This window comes from Abramis brama (genome assembly GCF_963993115.1).
Source record: "Abramis brama genome assembly, chromosome: 9".
Lineage (NCBI taxonomy): Eukaryota > Metazoa > Chordata > Actinopteri > Cypriniformes > Leuciscidae > Abramis > Abramis brama.
Window position 1 is genome coordinate 3,178,228 of NC_139971.1, and position 17,865 is coordinate 3,196,092.

General features: G+C 37.8%; 1 protein-coding gene across 1 annotated transcript; it reads left to right on the top strand.

Moving 5' to 3' along the window:
* The first annotated feature begins 5,257 nt into the window (after positions 1-5,257).
* On the top strand, positions 5,258-17,840 carry esrrd (estrogen-related receptor delta). The gene is made up of 7 exons (XM_084124503.1): positions 5,258-5,386; positions 6,698-7,089; positions 9,798-9,914; positions 11,184-11,294; positions 11,441-11,602; positions 12,431-12,700; positions 15,418-17,840. Exons 1-7 carry the CDS (start codon positions 5,331-5,333, stop codon positions 15,660-15,662), a joined length of 1,353 nt encoding a protein of 450 aa, XP_083980629.1. The 5' UTR covers positions 5,258-5,330; the 3' UTR covers positions 15,663-17,840.
* Positions 17,841-17,865: the final 25 nt, after the last annotated feature.

Genomic DNA, 17,865 nt, shown 5'->3' on the forward strand with positions numbered 1-17,865 from the left:
TATTTCTTGAGCATCAACTCATCATATTAGAGTGATTTCTGAAGGATCATGTGACACTGAAGACTGGAGTAATGATGCTGGAATACTGGATTCAATTTTAAAACTAGAAAGTTTGTTGGGACAAACTCTTATGTTGGCTTGACAAAAGCCTTGTCTGAAAGTTTGAGAGTTTTATAAGCTTCCTTCCTAGACAGCAACATAGTGTCGGCCCAGATCCGGCCCACATCTGGGACATGTAATCCACATCTGGGCCACATCTGTGTCTGTCTGGGTGGCATGTTTATCATGTTGCACATCTTAGCATGTTTTAGCTTATTTTCTAGAATGATTTTGCAAGCATGTTTTTAGCATGTTGTTCGTTTTTTGCTAGCATGTTTAGCACATTGCTAGAATGATATTACCCAGATATTATGTTACTATCTGGGTAATAATATTACCCAGATAGTAACATAGTGTCGGCCCACATTTGGGACGTGTGGATTTTTTGATCAATTTAATACAGCCTTGGTGAGCAGAAGAGATTTCCTTCCAAAAAGTTAAAACGTTGTATGATATGGTATTGTATATTATATCATATTTTTATCCTAAATATATCACATTATCGACACACTGGCACAGCCTGATCTCACACACACTGCCACGCTTCATCAACTGGAGACAGAAGCGCCGCGTCATTGATCCCATGCATGTGTGTGTGTGTGTGTGTGTGAAAACACTCACACTATAGATGTTTGGAGACAGAAGTGCCGCGTCATTGATCTCGTACATGTGCATGATGTGCTATGGAAAGCGATCATGCCGTGCGTGTGTGTGTGTGTGTGTGTGTGTGAAAACACTCGCACTATAGATGTTTGCCCAAACGGCTGGTCTCCAATAGTTGCTGAGGAGGCCTTCCCTGGATTAAGGCCTGTGGGGAACGAGACAGGTGTTCCTCGCCGGCCTAGACGCTAATCCTCTCACCTGAGATGGACACCAGGCTTGCACTGGGTCAGAAATGGGTCAGTGTTCTGTAACACAGTGAAACAGGGTCAACACCTCATGCTCATACAGGGTCAACACCTCACTGCGTCTCACAGCTCAATATTTCTAGGAAGCGTTCTAATCCTCCTCAGCAAATGGATATGAGTTATGAAAGTATAAAGATCACGGTCCTAGATGTTGTCGAAAGGACATGAAAATGCTGTAATCATTATGTAATGCATAATGTGCAGCTGTTCATGTCGTGTTTATTCTGCGATAATGACCATCTGACTGTATATTATCCCATGCTACTTAATAAATAATAATAATACATATTTAAATAATAATAAATAATATACATGGAAGGAAAATATTGACTGCCAACAAATAAGATAAGAGCTATGCATAGTATAAGTGAGATACTGTTATAGTTTATATTAATATTTTCAAAATAATTTTATCTTTTTTTAATTATTTTTAATTAGATTTTAATATGTCTATGTAGTTTTTATTAATTTTAGTTCAGTTTTAGATATTTTAGTACATAAAGTTAAACTAAATTAAAATGAGAAATGTTTCCTTGGCAACTATTACATACATAAAAAGTTTAGGTTACACTTTATTTTAAGGTGTCTGTGTTGTTATTATACATTTAAGTGCTGAGTAATAATAATTAACTTAATGTACTTACTATAGAGTTATGGTTAAGGTATGATTTAGGGTTAGTTATGCATGTAATTATGCTTAATTTATTTACTATGTAAAATGTAACAATGACACTGTGAAATAAAGTGTTACCAAAGTTTTTTATATTTTATTTTGATGAAAGTTTTTGTTTTCGTTAACTATAAGTGGTCAGTTATACATTGTTGCCCGGGACAGTGGTCATTGTATTAATGTTTATATTATTTATTTGTTGTATAGCATATTTTAACTTGTATAACATTTTTATTTCATTGCTAGCATGTTTCTAGAATGTTTTAGCATTTTTCTACCATGATTTAACATGTTTTAACACATTGTTTACATTATTTTACATTTTGCTAGCATGTTGTAACACATTGCTAGCCTTATAATAGCATGTTGCTAGCACATTTCAAGCATGTTGCTAGCACATTTAGCATGTTTTAGCATTATCATAGCATGTTTTAACATGTTGCTAACATGAATTAGCATTGTAACACATTAGCAATGTAAAACATTGGTAACACATATTAGCATGTTGTTAGCACATTTCTAGCATGTTATTACACATTGTTAGCATGAATTAGCATGTTGCTAATACATTTTATTATGTTTTTAACACATTGAGAGAGAGAGAGATTTTCATTGAGTTTATTTTTCCAATTTATCCTAGTGTTTATTTGATTTATTTATTGAATTTTTAATGAATACATTTAAAACAAAGAAACATTATGCATCTTTTTTCTATGAAGATTACAATGAATGATAAACATTTGCGATTCTAGGTCACTAATCAAATTGATGGCATTGATCATGTGACTCTGCGCGATCGTCAGCTTGTACACAAACGTGTGAAGTTAAATATTTCAACTTGTGCTGATATTATCATTTGAATATGGTAATGACATTTGAAGAAAGGATCTCTAATAATGGAGTAATAGTGTTCCTCAGACGCGAGTCTATTGCATCACAGAGACAGTAATAACACTCACAGTAGGTCAGTGTGTGCGGTGTGCGGTGTGTGTGCAGTGTGTGTAGCTGAACACTGAAGCTCAGCACTTTTACAGCATCAGTAATCGCCACAAATCCTGACCTACTGACTGAACATCCCACAGCTGCACTCAAACACACACACGCACACGCATATCTGGAGAAATATCACACTGCACTCAAACACACACGCATATCTGGAGAAATATCACACTGCACTCAAACACACACGCATATCTGGAGAAATATCACACTGCACTCAAACACACACACGCATATCTGGAGAAATATCACACTGCACTCAAACACACACGCATATCTGGAGAAATATCACACTGCACTCAAACACACACACGCATATCTGGAGAAATATCACACTGCACTCAAACACACACGCATATCTGGAGAAATATCACACTGCACTCAAACACACACGCATATCTGGAGAAATATCACACAGCACTCAAACACACACGCATATCTGGAGAAATATCACACAGCACTCAAACACACACGCATATCTGGAGAAATATCACACTGCACTCAAACACACACACGCATATCTGGAGAAATATCACACTGCACTCAAACACACACGCATATCTGGAGAAATATCACACTGCACTCAAACACACACGCATATCTGGAGAAATATCACACTGCACTCAAACACACACGCATATCTGGAGAAATATCACACTGCACTCAAACACACACGAATATCTGGAGAAATATCACACAGCACTCAAACACACACACACATATCTGGAGAAATATCACACTGCACTCAAACACACACACACATATCTGGAGAAATATCACACTGCACTCAAACACACACACATATCTGGAGAAATATCACACAGCACTCAAACACACACACATATCTGGAGAAATATCACATGTGTTCCTGTGGATTTAACAGTGAGAGATTGATTGACTCTCAGCTCTGACCAGAATGCAACAGATTAGCCATTATCTGGCAACACTTTACAATAAGGTTTCATTTGTTAATAATGCACAATACGTCTACAGTACTAATGTTCATTTTAATATTTAATAATACATTTTTACATTTTTTAAAAACTTAATTTTTAAAACTTAATCAACATTAGCAGTGTTATTTTAGTTTTATTACTATTTTGAAATAGCTTTTATTTTTAGTTAATTTTTAGACATTATTTTATGTGCATTTTATTATTATTATTATTATTATTTAATATTGCTGTTTGGCTTTCATTTATTTCCATTTTAGGTAGTTTTAGTCTTTCTTTTTTTCGGTTAAGAATTTTAGTGCTTTTCTAAGTTTTTCAACTGATATTTATATTTTTATTTACTTCAGCTTTATAAATGTTTTTAATCTTTTTAGTTAACGATAATAACCCAGCACATTAGTTAATGCACTGTGAACTAACAAGAACAAACAATTAACTGTATTTTTTATTAACTAACATTAAAAAAGATGAATAAATGCTATAAAAATATACATTGCATATTGTTAGTCCATGTGAGCTAATGCATTATCTAATGTTAGGGTAACACTTTATTTTACAGTGTCCTTGTTACATTATGTAACATGTAATTACCATAGTAATAACAGTAAATTATGCATAATTACATGCAACTAACCCTCAACCAAACCCTTATCCTACCCTAACCCTATAGTAAGTACATGTAGTTGCTTAATATTACTCAGTACTTAAATATATAATTACACTGTAACAATGACACCTTAAAATAAAGTGTAACCTTTGTATTAAAGTGTAATTATGCATTTAAGTAATAATAATTAACTGCATGTACTTACCATAGAGTTAGAGTTAGGATTAGGGTTTGTTTTAAGGTTAGTTGCATGTAATTATGCATAATTTATAGTTATTACTACAGTAACTACATGTACTGTAACAATGACACTGTAAAATAAAGTGTTACCGGGTTTGGTTTAGAGTTAGTTGCATGTAATTACGCATAATTTATATGTATTACTACAGTAACTACATTTAACATGTGTAACTGCAAAACAAAGTGTTACCAATAATTGAACTTAAAGGTTTTATTGCAGTAGCTGAATTAGCTGAAATATTCTCTCCTTAACTTCACACCGACGTGGACTGAATTCAATCAATGAATGGAGTGGCGTGTGATTGGACTAAACCCCTCAGAGATCCTGTAATTCCAGTCGGAGAGCTCACATTAGCGGCTGTTTTGAGGGTCAACAGTGGAAACAGGGAAATGAAGCAGACTTGATGTTGCGGGAGTGGTTTGTTGGTGTTTGCAGTCAACTGCAGAGAAGGAATGTCTTTATATGTATTTACACACAACACTGAGTATCTGAAAACTTCAGTGGACTAAAAATGATGAAAATGTGCAATCACTGCTTTCATGATTGCATCTAAAGAACTCTCCGTTAGAAGGCATCCTGTACATATGTTGTTTTGCAGAACAACTGGCCTTGATGGAGTGATTTGCAGTTGGCCTGCTTGTCGTTTTCGAGGATTTGACCTGTCAGTTATGAGAACCCATCAATAGGGTTTTAATCAGCATGCATCTGGATTAGACAGCTTGACTCCTCCCAGCCCGAGCATCACTTAAATAAACCTGCTCCCCCTGAGGTCCTGTTCAGTCTCTCTCAGTCTCATCCGGTTCAGATCTCGCTCACAGACGCTTCAAACGCACAATCCCTGGGGAAAATAGTGATGGACCTGAAGGAGTTTTGCCTGAGTGAGAACTTCCAGTTTCTAAACCAGCACAAGTAAGTGTGGGACTATCATTGTTCCAAACTGAAATGTCTCTTTAAACCTGCGACACTGTAGAAAATGTTTCATTATTATCTTTGTTTACGTGTGATTTACGTCACAGTAATAATGCTTATAACTGTCACCATCATTTCAGCATAAGTTGAGTTTCATCTACATTTCTTCTTTTTAGCATTTTCATAGTAATTTCAAGTGAAATTAACGTGCAGCTTTACCACTTTTGCAACTCTGATTTAACTGTAAAATGGCAGTAATTAAGCTTCAGTTTACTGTTTTAATGGGCTGAAATGTTTGTGGTGTGCCGTTTGAACATTGCATGTCATTACAAATATGTAAATAAAGCTTCATTTGTCATTAGGTATCATACAATCACTATGCAATGCTTATGACAATTATTTGCTGTGAAATGTATCGTTACTGTATACTGGCATGATGATGTTAGCTGTGCAATAATTCATTTCTAATAATTTTGTACTGACTAGAATTGATGCATCCTTTATGCATGTTTTGGCATAATTCAGTTGTTTAATTAATTCAGTTGGCATAATTCCTTATTCATTTACACACTGTTGTGCCAGTCTGATATATATATATATACAAAGTGGCACAACATTCATTTACGAAGTGTGTCATGATAGTCAATGATGACTAATACTGTAAAATATTTTGGTTACACTTTAGTAACACTATTTTACAGTGTACTTGTTGCACATGTTGCATGTAGTTACTGTAGTAATTAATGATGCATAATACAATTAACTCTAAACCAAACCCTAATCCTAACTCTATAGTAAGTACATGTAGTTAATTATTAATATTCAGACCTTAAATCTATAATCACAAAGTAACTTGAACACCTTAAAATAAAGTGTAACCGTGTCCTTGTTACACTGTAATTATACATTTAAGTGTCCTTACTCTAGGGTTAGGGTTTTGTTTTAGGGTTAGTTGCATATACGTATGCATAATTTGTAGTTATTACTATAGTATGTAACGTGCAACAAGGACACTAAAATAAAGTGTTACCAATATTCTATACCTCTCTAGCCTCGGTCATTTATCTGACGGTAACACTTTATTTTACAGTGTCATTGTTACATATTGTAGTAATAACAGTAAATTATGCATAATTACATGCAACTAACCCTCAACCAAATCTTGATCCTACCCTAACCCTACAGTATGTAGTTGCTTAATATTACTGAGTGCTTAAATATATAATTACACTGTAACAATGACACCTTAAAATAAAGTGTAACCAAATGTAGTTCCAAACTAACACTTTAAACTCACTCCATCCTTGTCAGCCTCTTGGATCCGTCCACCTCTGATGACCCGCCATCCCCGACCGATGCGCCGCTCAAAGCCGACCCGCTGAGCCCCTCGTTCGGCCTGGACAGCAGCGCGACCCCGTTCAGCCCCGGGAGCGCGTCGGACAGCAGCGGCTACAGCGTGTTCTCCCGCAACCCGTCTCTGCACCCGGACTCCCCGGTGAGCTCCAGCTCCATCTCCAGCACCAGCGCCCCGGCTCTCTTCCACCCGACGGGACACACAGAGTCTCTCCTCAGCGACTTCATCCCCTCGCTGAACCCCGGGCCCAAGCGCCTGTGTCTGGTGTGCGGAGACTTCGCGTCCGGGTACCACTACGGCGTGGCGTCGTGCGAGGCGTGCAAGGCCTTCTTCAAAAGAACCATTCAAGGTGAGCACAACCGCCACAAAACATTATCATATTCACAAGACTAATAAAAGTCAGTATGAACTTATATGAGTGTGCATAATGTTAATTCTTCTTCAAAAGAACCATTCAAACACAGCTGTCACAAAAAAAAAAAAAAAAAACATTTTGGTTGCACTTTATTTTACAGTGTCATTGTTACATATGTTACATGTAGGCCTATGCAACATAAATAAAAGTAAATTATGCATAATTACATGCAACTAACCCTCAACCAAATCCTAATCCGGGTTAGTTGCATGTAATTATGCATAATTTATAGTTATTACTATAGTAACTACATGTAACATGTAACAATGACACTGTAAAATAAAGTGTTACTAACATTTTACTATATTCACAAAACCATAAAAGTCAGTATGAACTTATATGAGAATGCATGATGTTAATAACTTAATAATGAAAATGAGTGCTGGAGTGTGTGAGAGAGGGGCTTATGCTGTTAATGAATACATGCAATGATCAATATCACACGAGTTAACTATCTGTCTGACATTGATTGGTGTGTGAAGACTCAGTGTGCTGTTTTAATCAAAGCACCTCAGACGCCGTGCTCAACACATTTGACATGGTTTTGGTTATTTAGGATGGTTTTAAATAAGGTAACATTTTATTTTACAGTGAGTAAAGCTCAAAATCCTTATAATAGCTTTTATTTCAATACACGCAAATGCATTGGGAACACTTCACTTCTATTTTGAAATCAAAAAATGAAGAAAAAATTATCAAATTTGTTATTACTTAATAGAAAGGGAAGAAAAGGGAATATTAGGCTGTTCAAAAAAAAAAAAAAATAGCAGTGTCTGCATTTTTCTTTACCAAGTCAAACATTTACTGTATAAATTGAAAATGCTTGAAGATTTAGCTTTCTTGTGAATCCCTGAACTAATGTTTAGTTGTGTAAGCTCAGTTTCTGCTCTCTGCTCCTCATGGAGTCGGCCAGCTCCTGTATTCCAGCCCAGGACGACTGCATTAGACCACAGTTCCTCTGCATTTCATGGTTTTGCCTTAAAAAACATAATTTGTGATGTCACTCCACAAGTCCTCTACTGGATTAGGGTCCGGGATTGGGCTGGCCACTCCATAACGTTACTCTCGTTGGTCTGGAACGAGATGCTGCGCTCTTATGGTGTGTTTGGGGTCGTTGTCTTGTGGAAACTCCCGTCTCAAGGGCATTTCCTCTTCGGCATAAGGCAACATGACGTCTTTCAGTATGTTGATGTACTCATCGCGTTGTATACGATAAATAGGCCCAACAGTAAGAGAAGCATCCCCATATGATGATGCTCGTGCCACCATGCGTCACTCTTCAGTGTACTGTGGCTGGACATCAGTGTTTGGGGTCGTCTGAACAACAGTCTTGCTTTCATCAGTCCACAAAACTCTTTAGGCCAGTCAGTGTGTTCTTTGGCAAACTGTCCCCTCTTCAGCACGTCGTATTTCCAACAATGGGACTTCTTGCCGATAGCTTGGCTTCACAGATGCGTCTTCTCGTTGTTCCAGTGCTCACGGGTCAGATCTCCTTCGCTCACCCTGGAGCTGATCATTGTCCAAGTCTTTGCCACTTTGGCTATTCTTCGATCCAGTTTTCTTCCACGTCTTTCTGGTTTTGGGTTGCCATTTCAAAGCACATGATATCATTTTAGCTGAGCCGCCTAGCATTTTCTGCACTACTTTATATGTTTTCCCCTCTCCAGTCAACTTTATAATCGCTGTTCTTCTGAACAATGTCTGGAACGGCCCATTTTACTCAGATTTTCAGAGAGAAATGCACTATAACCAGCATGTCCAGTCCAGTACGGCCTTCGTCCTGAAATAAGGGCCACTTGTTTGACACCAGTTTGAATAACCTCACTAATTGAACTCCACACTGCGACCCTTTCAATGAATGATTCAGTTACACAGAATCAGCATTATGCATGTCATGGCTGTCGTGACTGTTGTTTTTCTATTACTCTACTACACCTACTAATACATAATTTGCCATGTAGAAATATAATTTCTACCAACAACAGTGATTGATCCGGTTGGTGATGTTGGACTGCTATTATTTTGAACACAACTGTATATAATTAGGCTTCTGACAGATGGATGATTGTATTGGCTTTGGCCTTGGGCAGACAGAGCACAAGTGTAAGCAGTGTGTGTGTGTGTGTGTTAACATATCAATATATTGATAAAGTGTTCAATCACATAATGGATGCTCTAATCACACAGAGTCTTGTCCAGTGTTGTGTTTTACACACATCTATTGATCATACTTAACTGTGGAAATGGGGGGAAAAAATGCAGGATTTGCTTCTCTGGCTTTAATGGGTGTTGATCAGTCGTCAATACACTCGCCTCTGGGAAAACACAAACTTTCTACTTCTTGCTATGATTATTAAATTATGAGGCAGTGCAAATCAATAGTTGAGCTCTGTCTGGACTCCTATGGATTTCTGTGTGAAAGCTCAGCTTGTGAAGCGTGGACTTTATGTTTGATTAAACAAATATATATAATCTCACTCAGCGAGTGTTACAGCTCTCAGTGTTGTGCTTTTTATTGACGATCCACTAACGGCGTGTCCTGAAGAGAAGTAGATTGCTGTAGAAGTATTCAGAGCCACAGAAGAAAGCTTTGTCCAGCACTATGCAGAATATAACGAGAGTTTGATGTGTTGTTGTTTCAGGAAACATCGAGTACAGTTGTCCTGTGGTGAATGACTGTGAGATCACCAAGAGACGGAGGAAGTCTTGCCAAGCCTGTCGTTTCCAGAAGTGCCTGCGTGCCGGCATGATGAGAGAGGGTCAGTCCAACATGAGTCGGATAGATTTGAACAATGACTTTTATTTTAGCTTTAGATGTGTGCTTTGCATTTACATTTACATTTATGCATTTGGCAGACGCTTTTATCCAAACATCGACATTCTTAACAATTCTTGCTTTCCCTGGGAATCGAACCCATGACCTTGGCGTTGCAAGAAAGCTCATTTTGTTATGCAATATTTCAAAAGATATTTGCAGCAAAATAACCTGAGTGAATATTTAGCAAATGTGCTTATATGAAAATATTTTACATTAAGGCTCCATTAGTTAACATTAACTACATTAGTTACAGTATTTAATAATTATTCACGTTGGTAAATTAAATACAGCTGTTGATTGTTTGTTCATATTAGCTCAGGTTCATTAAATAATGTTAACAAATGCAACTTTGGATTTTAATAATAAATAAATATTAACTAAGATTAATAAATGCTTTATAAGTCATTTTCATTGTTTTTCATGTCAACTAATGCAGTTGTTAATAAATAAAGTGTTACTGCTCATATTGAAATTGAACACAATCTTAAATTATTCTTCATTTTATGGAATGAGGTTTCTTTGTTTTGCATATGCAATTTTTTTTTTCAGATTAAAATTTGATGTTCACTCCCAGATTTGTATGTTTCTGTCCACCTATTTATATTTGCATTTTGGGATATCGCATAAACAAACTCTGGATGCATAAATTCAGAAAATGCGCATAAAAAACGCAAGGCACATAAACACATTTACCGAATAAATCCCTGGATGCGCAACACAAACTCCCGTGACTTTGCCTCAGCAGAGGCTGTGATTGGATAACCGGACGAACCAGCGGACCAATCGCATCGCAGCATCTCAGATGTTGGTTTGGTGGTTCTGAAACGCCGGAGTCGAAGTGTGTGATCAGGATGATTCGGTTTAATTCCCTCCAGAAGCGTCTCACACGATTGTGTTCCCGAACACCAGCATCCGGACGCTAGAGACCATGACAGCTTTATTGCGATATCATGCAGATCTTGCCCGATTGCAGCAAACATTTTCATTCCAGATATTTTGTGCCAATTTCACAGGACGGTTTTTGTTCTCTTGAACACATGAGATGGAAACGCTGCTTTAATCGCAAATGTTTTATGTAATATTTAAATTTGCAACTTTTGATGGAAGCATGTCTTTTTATTTTTTAGCAAAGGTGTCTTGACAAGAATAATAAACAAGTAGAACTATTGATTTGGCTTAAACAGGGTGTTGTTTGCCCGTACCTGTTCAGGTGTGCGCATGGACCGCGTGAGAGGAGGCCGACAGAAGTACAAGCGCAGAGCCGACTCAGCACTTTCTCTCTTCACCAAAACACCTTACACACATCCGAGCAAACCAATCAGTGAGTCTCAACATTCATTACAATAGCCTTTGCTAACCACTTTTACATCTTTAACATTAACAACGTCAGTGGATTATGTGTGGTTGAGGATTGAACATGATTAAGGGTTTAACTTCATCAATAAAGCATCATCTTTTCCTTTCCAGGAAACAAAGTGATCTCTCAGCTTCTGGTGTGTGAGCCGGCTCCTCTGCGAGCCACCCCTGACCCCGCGACCCCTGACAGTGACCTTAAAACACTGATGACCTTATGTGACCTTTTAAACAGGGAGCTCCTGGTGATGATTGGCTGGGCTAAACACATACCAGGTACACATTTAGATGTTGTTGAGCTCAATATATCAGGGTTCGTACAAGGTTTCTTAAAGGGCTTGAGTTTGGCTTTTATGAAATTTAAGTCCTGGAAAATCCTTGAAAACAGTCATATTTACTTAGAAGGTACTTTAAAAGTGCTTGAATTATTGAAAGAATATATATTGATATATAGAGCCATTTCACATGTCTATGAGTGTGATGTTGCTCATATAAATATCCAAGTATATGATACAGCTTTTCATTCTTCAGGTCAATCATATATTCATGAGAAAATAAAGCAATAATCCCCGCAAATCCGTGTTTTACAGTGAATTTAGAACAGCTAAAACAAGGCTTCATGCTTTTATAAAACGGTTACTCCATTTATTTTATTCATAAAATAAACACCAGCAACAAAAAATATCACGTTATAACACATTTATTCCTCCGCCAAGAAATGTAGTTCCAAAGAGGTTGCTAAGCAACACATGCGGTCACAGGTGTGTGTGTTTGTTGAGTAATTTACAACGGCTTCGAACGTGGCTCAACCAATCAGAATCAAGGACCGGAACTATCCGTTTTATAAAAAATCAGTTTGAATAAGAAAGCGATATCTTTGTCATAGTGTCCTTTCAATGGTTAAAGTTACCACAGTCATTGCATCCGCTGCACTTTATTTGTTATTTTTATTTATCCATTCACCATTTTTAGAATTTGAAAGATAATAAAGATATTATTTAACAAGAAGTCCTTTAAACCCAAGAAAGTAGTGCTTGAATTGTATGTGGCAGTGTCTGTCTGAAGCCGGATACACCCCTGTAAAGCCAGCTCTCTCCGCTCCAGGGTTCTCCGGCCTGTCTCTGGTGGATCAGATGGCTTTGCTCCAGAGCGGCTGGATGGAGACGCTGGTCCTGAACGTGGTTTGGAGATCTCAGGCCTCGGCCGACGAGCTTCAGTTCGCGGAGAACCTCCGCCTGAGCGAGAGCCAGAGCCGAGCCGCGGGACTGCAGGATCTCTACACGGCTCTCAGACACCTGACCCTCAGGTACCAGCAGATGAGCCTGAGCCAGGAGGAGATGCTCGCGCTCAAAGCCATGGCTCTGGCCAACTCAGGTATACAGCACCAATAACACACACACTTCAACAGATGCTTCCGATATAAAGCGATTTAATCGATAAAGCGATATTGAATTTCCGATATAATTTCAACTTAAAAGGTGAAACTAATATATTATATAGACTCATTACATGCAAAGTGAGATATTTCAAGCCTATAATTTTTATGGTTATTATGGCTTACAGCTTATGAACATTTTCAAAATTTCTGAGATTTTGAATTTGGGGTTTTCATAAGCTGTAAGCCATAATCATCAAAATTATAACAAATAAAGGCTTGAAATATCTCACTTTGCATGTAATGAGTCTATATAATATACTAGTTTCACCTTTTAAGTTGAATTACTGAAATAAATGAACTTTTGCACGATATTCTAATTTTTTGAGTTTCACCTGTATATAAATTCAATATTATAAAATATAATACAAAGCTAATTATAGATAAAACATAATTCAAGTAAAGTTATATACAATACAAAAATATTAATTACATTATTATGTATTATCATAAAATAATGCTATACTATGTTATATTATATTATATATAAAATACATAAATATTAATTATATTATTAAACTCAACTAAATAATTTTATAAAAAATATATATATTTTATTACATTAAGTTTTATATATACATATATAATAGAAATCTCTCTCTCGCTATACATATATATATTAATAGAAATGCATTATTATAATTTTATATCATTATACAAAGCTAATTATCTAATTATAGATAAATAATAAAACTGTTATATTTTATTTTATTATGTTATATATAAAAATACACAAAAATGATATACTATTATAATATTTATATTATTATACATGTTATAAAAGTATTATAATAGTTATACGAAACTACATTTCTATATTCATAGAAAAGCGTTATAATATAACATTATTTTACAAAACTATTTTCAAGCACTGAAGCGAAGTCTGTAGATCAGAAGGTTATATATACAGTTATAAGTTCTGTATAAACAAATTCAGCACGTCAGAAGTGTGACTAGTGGATATATGAAGAGGTTATGTGTTCATTACCTGTGTGTGTGTGTGTGTGTGTGTGTGTGTGTGTGTGTGTGTGTGTGTGTGTGTGTGTGTGTGTGTGTGTGTTTATGGTTGTATTGATGCTGCTTAAGAAGCGTTCAGGGATTGCTTAAACTCTCTAAATCTGCAAGTTTGTTTGATAGCAATTCATTCTACTTCATTTTAGTTCCCATTTCCAGTCTCAGACTCAAAAACAATCAATAGGGATCTAGCCGTGCGGAGCGCAGATCAATAAACCATTAGCCGTGTCTCCCAGCTTGCCTCTGACCACAGGGCAGATTCGAGTCGGACAACACTGGGAAACTATTTTGCTCTCGACACAGAAAGATCTGGAGAGCGTACGCAGATCGACGTGCTCTGTGTTCTGCTAGTCCATCAACAATAGGAGTCGCCACCGTGTCATCGGCACTGAACCAGACTTCTGACCTATAATGCTGCCTGAATAATCATAATCATAATCATACTCTGTTTGCTCGTTGGCCAGAGGAGAACTGAGTCTGGTTTCTCCAAAGGTTTTTTGTTTTCCTCCATTCTGTCACTTCTTTCACTTTTGTCTTTTGGTTTGCTTAATTGGGGACATTTAATTTAATATTAAACAATATTATTGATGTGCCTGCATTGACACTATTATATGAGAACTGAACTGAGCTGGACGATGAGAGCGGCTATAAATATATAAATGAACTAAATTAATAACTTTTTTACAACAAAAATGAACCATCACTGAGCTTACTTAAGCTGTGACGCTATTTTCTTCTGGAAACAAATTGTGTTGCATTATTTTCCTGTTATCTCTGTAAAGCTGCTTTAAAACACTCTGTATTGTAAAAAGCGCTATATAAATAAAGGTGACTTGACTTTAACACTCAATCGGATGTCGTACATGACCTTGCCGATGGTTTGGCAAATAGATGTGACTGGGAAAACTATTGTTTTTGCTCTCGACACAGAAGGATCTGAAGAGCGTAATAGTCCAGTCATTTTATGAAAAAAGGTTGAACAAATTGCAACAGAAGCAAACTCAACTGATTTTGTATCCTCAATATGTCCCTAGTAAGGAAAAAAAGTCCCGAAGAATCCCATTAGGGGAAGTTTTGAAAAAGACCCAAATATAGCCTATTCACACGCCTATTCATTATTTTTCATGTGAATAGGGTAAACATTTTAACCTTTAGATATCACCATGAAAATTAGTGAGTTGATTACTTACATCAAGACAAACAAAAAATGTATTACAAGTTTTTTTAAATGGTTTGTTAACATGGACAAACGGTGCATAATCTAATTACGTATGTGCTAATTTGCATAAATACCACAACAGATCTATGCACCGTTTAGATCAGGGGTGGGCAAACTTTTTGGCTCAAGGGCCACACTGGGTTTTAAAATTTGACAGAGGGCCGGTGTTGTGCCGAATTTCGACCCCCTGCCAAATTATTACCCCCCTAGTATTGGTAGGTTTAGGATTAGTTGTGGGGGAGGGGTAGGATTAGGGGTTCAAGGTTGACCCCCATTTTGGCTTAAAATGACTGGACTAATAGCCGTGCTCTGCTAGTCCATTAAGCATTAACAATGGGAGTCGCGCAGATTTAAGCAAACACAACAGAGTGTTTAACACTCAATCGGATGTGGTATGTGACCTTGCCGATGGTTGTCTTCCAGACGCGGAGAACGTGGAGTGCGCAGACGCAGTGCAGTGTTTCCAGGACGGGCTCCACGAGGCGCTTCAGGAGTACGAGAGCGCGCAGAGACCGGCGGAGCCGCACCGGGCCGGGAGACTCCTCATGACGCTCCCGCTGCTCCGACAGACGGCTCACCGATCCGCTCGCTGCTTCAGCCGGATACACACGCAGGGACGCGTGCCCATGCACAAACTCTTCCTGGAGATGCTGGACGCCAACATCTAGACTCGCACACTGTGGACTGAGAAGGGGCGCTGACAGACAGTTTGGGCCTTATGAAAGAATATGAGGATGGGCTCGTTACACCCGTTCCAGTAATAAAGCCGCGTTTCCACCCGGAACAATTTGTCCCAGGGACTTATTCCCCCAGACCTGTTGCTGTCTGTGTTTCCACCGCGATCTAAAGTACCGTGAAGATTAGGCAAATTAGTCCGGTGACGTAGGACTGCGCGCGACTTCACAGTTCGCGCTTAATTTAAAGGTGCTGTATGTAACTTTCTAACTCTATTAAAGCATAACAATACCTCAATATGTTTGCATATATTGAGGAAACATGCTAAGTTCACACACTCGTTTATCTGAAAAACACTTCTACAGCCAGTTATTTTACTTTGAAACGTGCGTTTCCGGGCTGGAATGTTTGTTTTTGTTTTGGTCAGTGTGATGCTGAACATTGCCAATTTTCATTGTCCAATGCGCTCGTTCCTATTGCGTGTGCTCAAACTGGCGACCCGCCGTCAAGTCTGTGGAGGCGGGAGAAACAACGATCTCAGATATTTAGAATTTGGACTGCAGTACCTATTTCGACCACTAGTTGTTATTCTTACAGACTGCACCTTTAAGCTTAATAAAGCCTGAACCTCGTCATCGGTCCATCGGTCGTATTTTTTAAACTCTATTGCTGATTCGAATAGCAAACAACTGTTACTGCACGAAACCAAACCAATCAAAATGCGGCATGAACTCGACCAATCAGCATGTTCAGTGGGTGGGACTTGGGCACTGAACATGCTGATTTTGATTGGTTGGTCGAGTTCATTCCGCATTTTGATTGGTTGGTCGAGTTCATGCCGCAATTTGGTTGGTCGAGTTCATGCCGCATGTTGATTGGTTGGTCGAGTTCATTCCGCATTTTGATTGGTCGGTCGAGTTCATTCCACATTTTAATTGGTCGGTCGAGTTCATGCCGCAATTTGATTGGTTGGTCGAGTTCATGCCGCATGTTGATTGGTTGACTACACGCAGCATTTTATTTCCACCTTCTGTTGCGTTGCGTGCAATAACAGTTGTCTGCTATAGACCTTATTCACAACAGCGCCATCTTTGATTTTAAATGGGAATGACAGCGAGGCTGTGAGGGACAGACATGCATCTCTTCAATGGGTTGTACTGTTATTTCATGTGTTTTGGGATTGTTCTGATCATGAAACACTGGAAAAATATCTTTCCAAGAAATTTCAGTTGACAGAAAACTCCCGACAATATAAGCCGTGGAAAATTGCAAGTAATCTAGGAGCTTTATACCGCTTTTTACAGCGGATGCCATTGGAAACACGGCAAGTCTATCCCTCACAGCCTCGCTTTCGTGGCGCTGCTCTGAATAAGGTCTATTCAAATCAACGATGGAGTTTAAAAAATACGACTTATGGGCCGACGACGAGGTTCAGGCTTAATTAAGCGGATGAAATCCAGCGGGAACTGTAAAGTCGCGCTCAGTCCTACATCACTAGACTAACTGCCTAATCTTCACGGCAACAGGTCTGCGAGGAAAACAGTTCCTGGGACAAATTGTTCCGGGTAATTTCGGTGAAAACGCGGCTAAAATCGATCTCTGGGGGCCAAAAGTGCGAAGGCCCTTAGAATAATCCTAACTTCCCTTGGCGGCGCTCCTGATAAGGCTCTGGGATGCTGTTATAAAGCAGAAGAACCTTCACACAGAGGTCAAGGGTCACGTTTAACACAACAAAGCAGCTCTTCGGAGTTTGGCAGCTAAACTGCACTTGAAGACGAGAGGTTAATATCTCTCTCTGTCTCGCTGAAGCACAATCTTTTACTATTTATTTGATATGAAATTCATGGAGATTATCGTTTTATAAGGTGTTGGCGATAGTTTAGATGAAGCAATTTCGTTTTTTAGCATTTTACATGATATATCAATTTTTTTTTATATATATATATAATTCTGTAGTTTTTTTTTTTTTTTTTCAGTCTAGATTTGGGAATTTGGTTAATATTGAAGACGTTATACAACAGTTCCAGCGCTCAGCATCATAAACTCTCAGCGTAACACAAGTATAGTCGGCAGGACATCGTCAAGCTATGGAGCCTTTCTATTTATTGTCTAATTTATTACAAGTACCATCTGCTGTTATTTATATGAAAATAAATTATTTTTGGGGGGAATTTTCAAGAGTGCTTTTTTCCTGAT

Excerpts from the sequence above, each read along its gene's own strand:
- esrrd (XM_084124503.1), top strand. The coding sequence starts at position 5,331 with ATGGACCTGAAGGAGTTTTGCCTGAGTGAGAACTTCCAGTTTCTAAAC. Across the intron at positions 5,387-6,697 it reads CAGTTTCTAAACCAGCACAA|CCTCTTGGATCCGTCCACCT; the intron begins GTAAGTGTGGGA and ends CATCCTTGTCAG. Across the intron at positions 11,603-12,430 it reads CTGGGCTAAACACATACCAG|GGTTCTCCGGCCTGTCTCTG; the intron begins GTACACATTTAG and ends TCTCCGCTCCAG.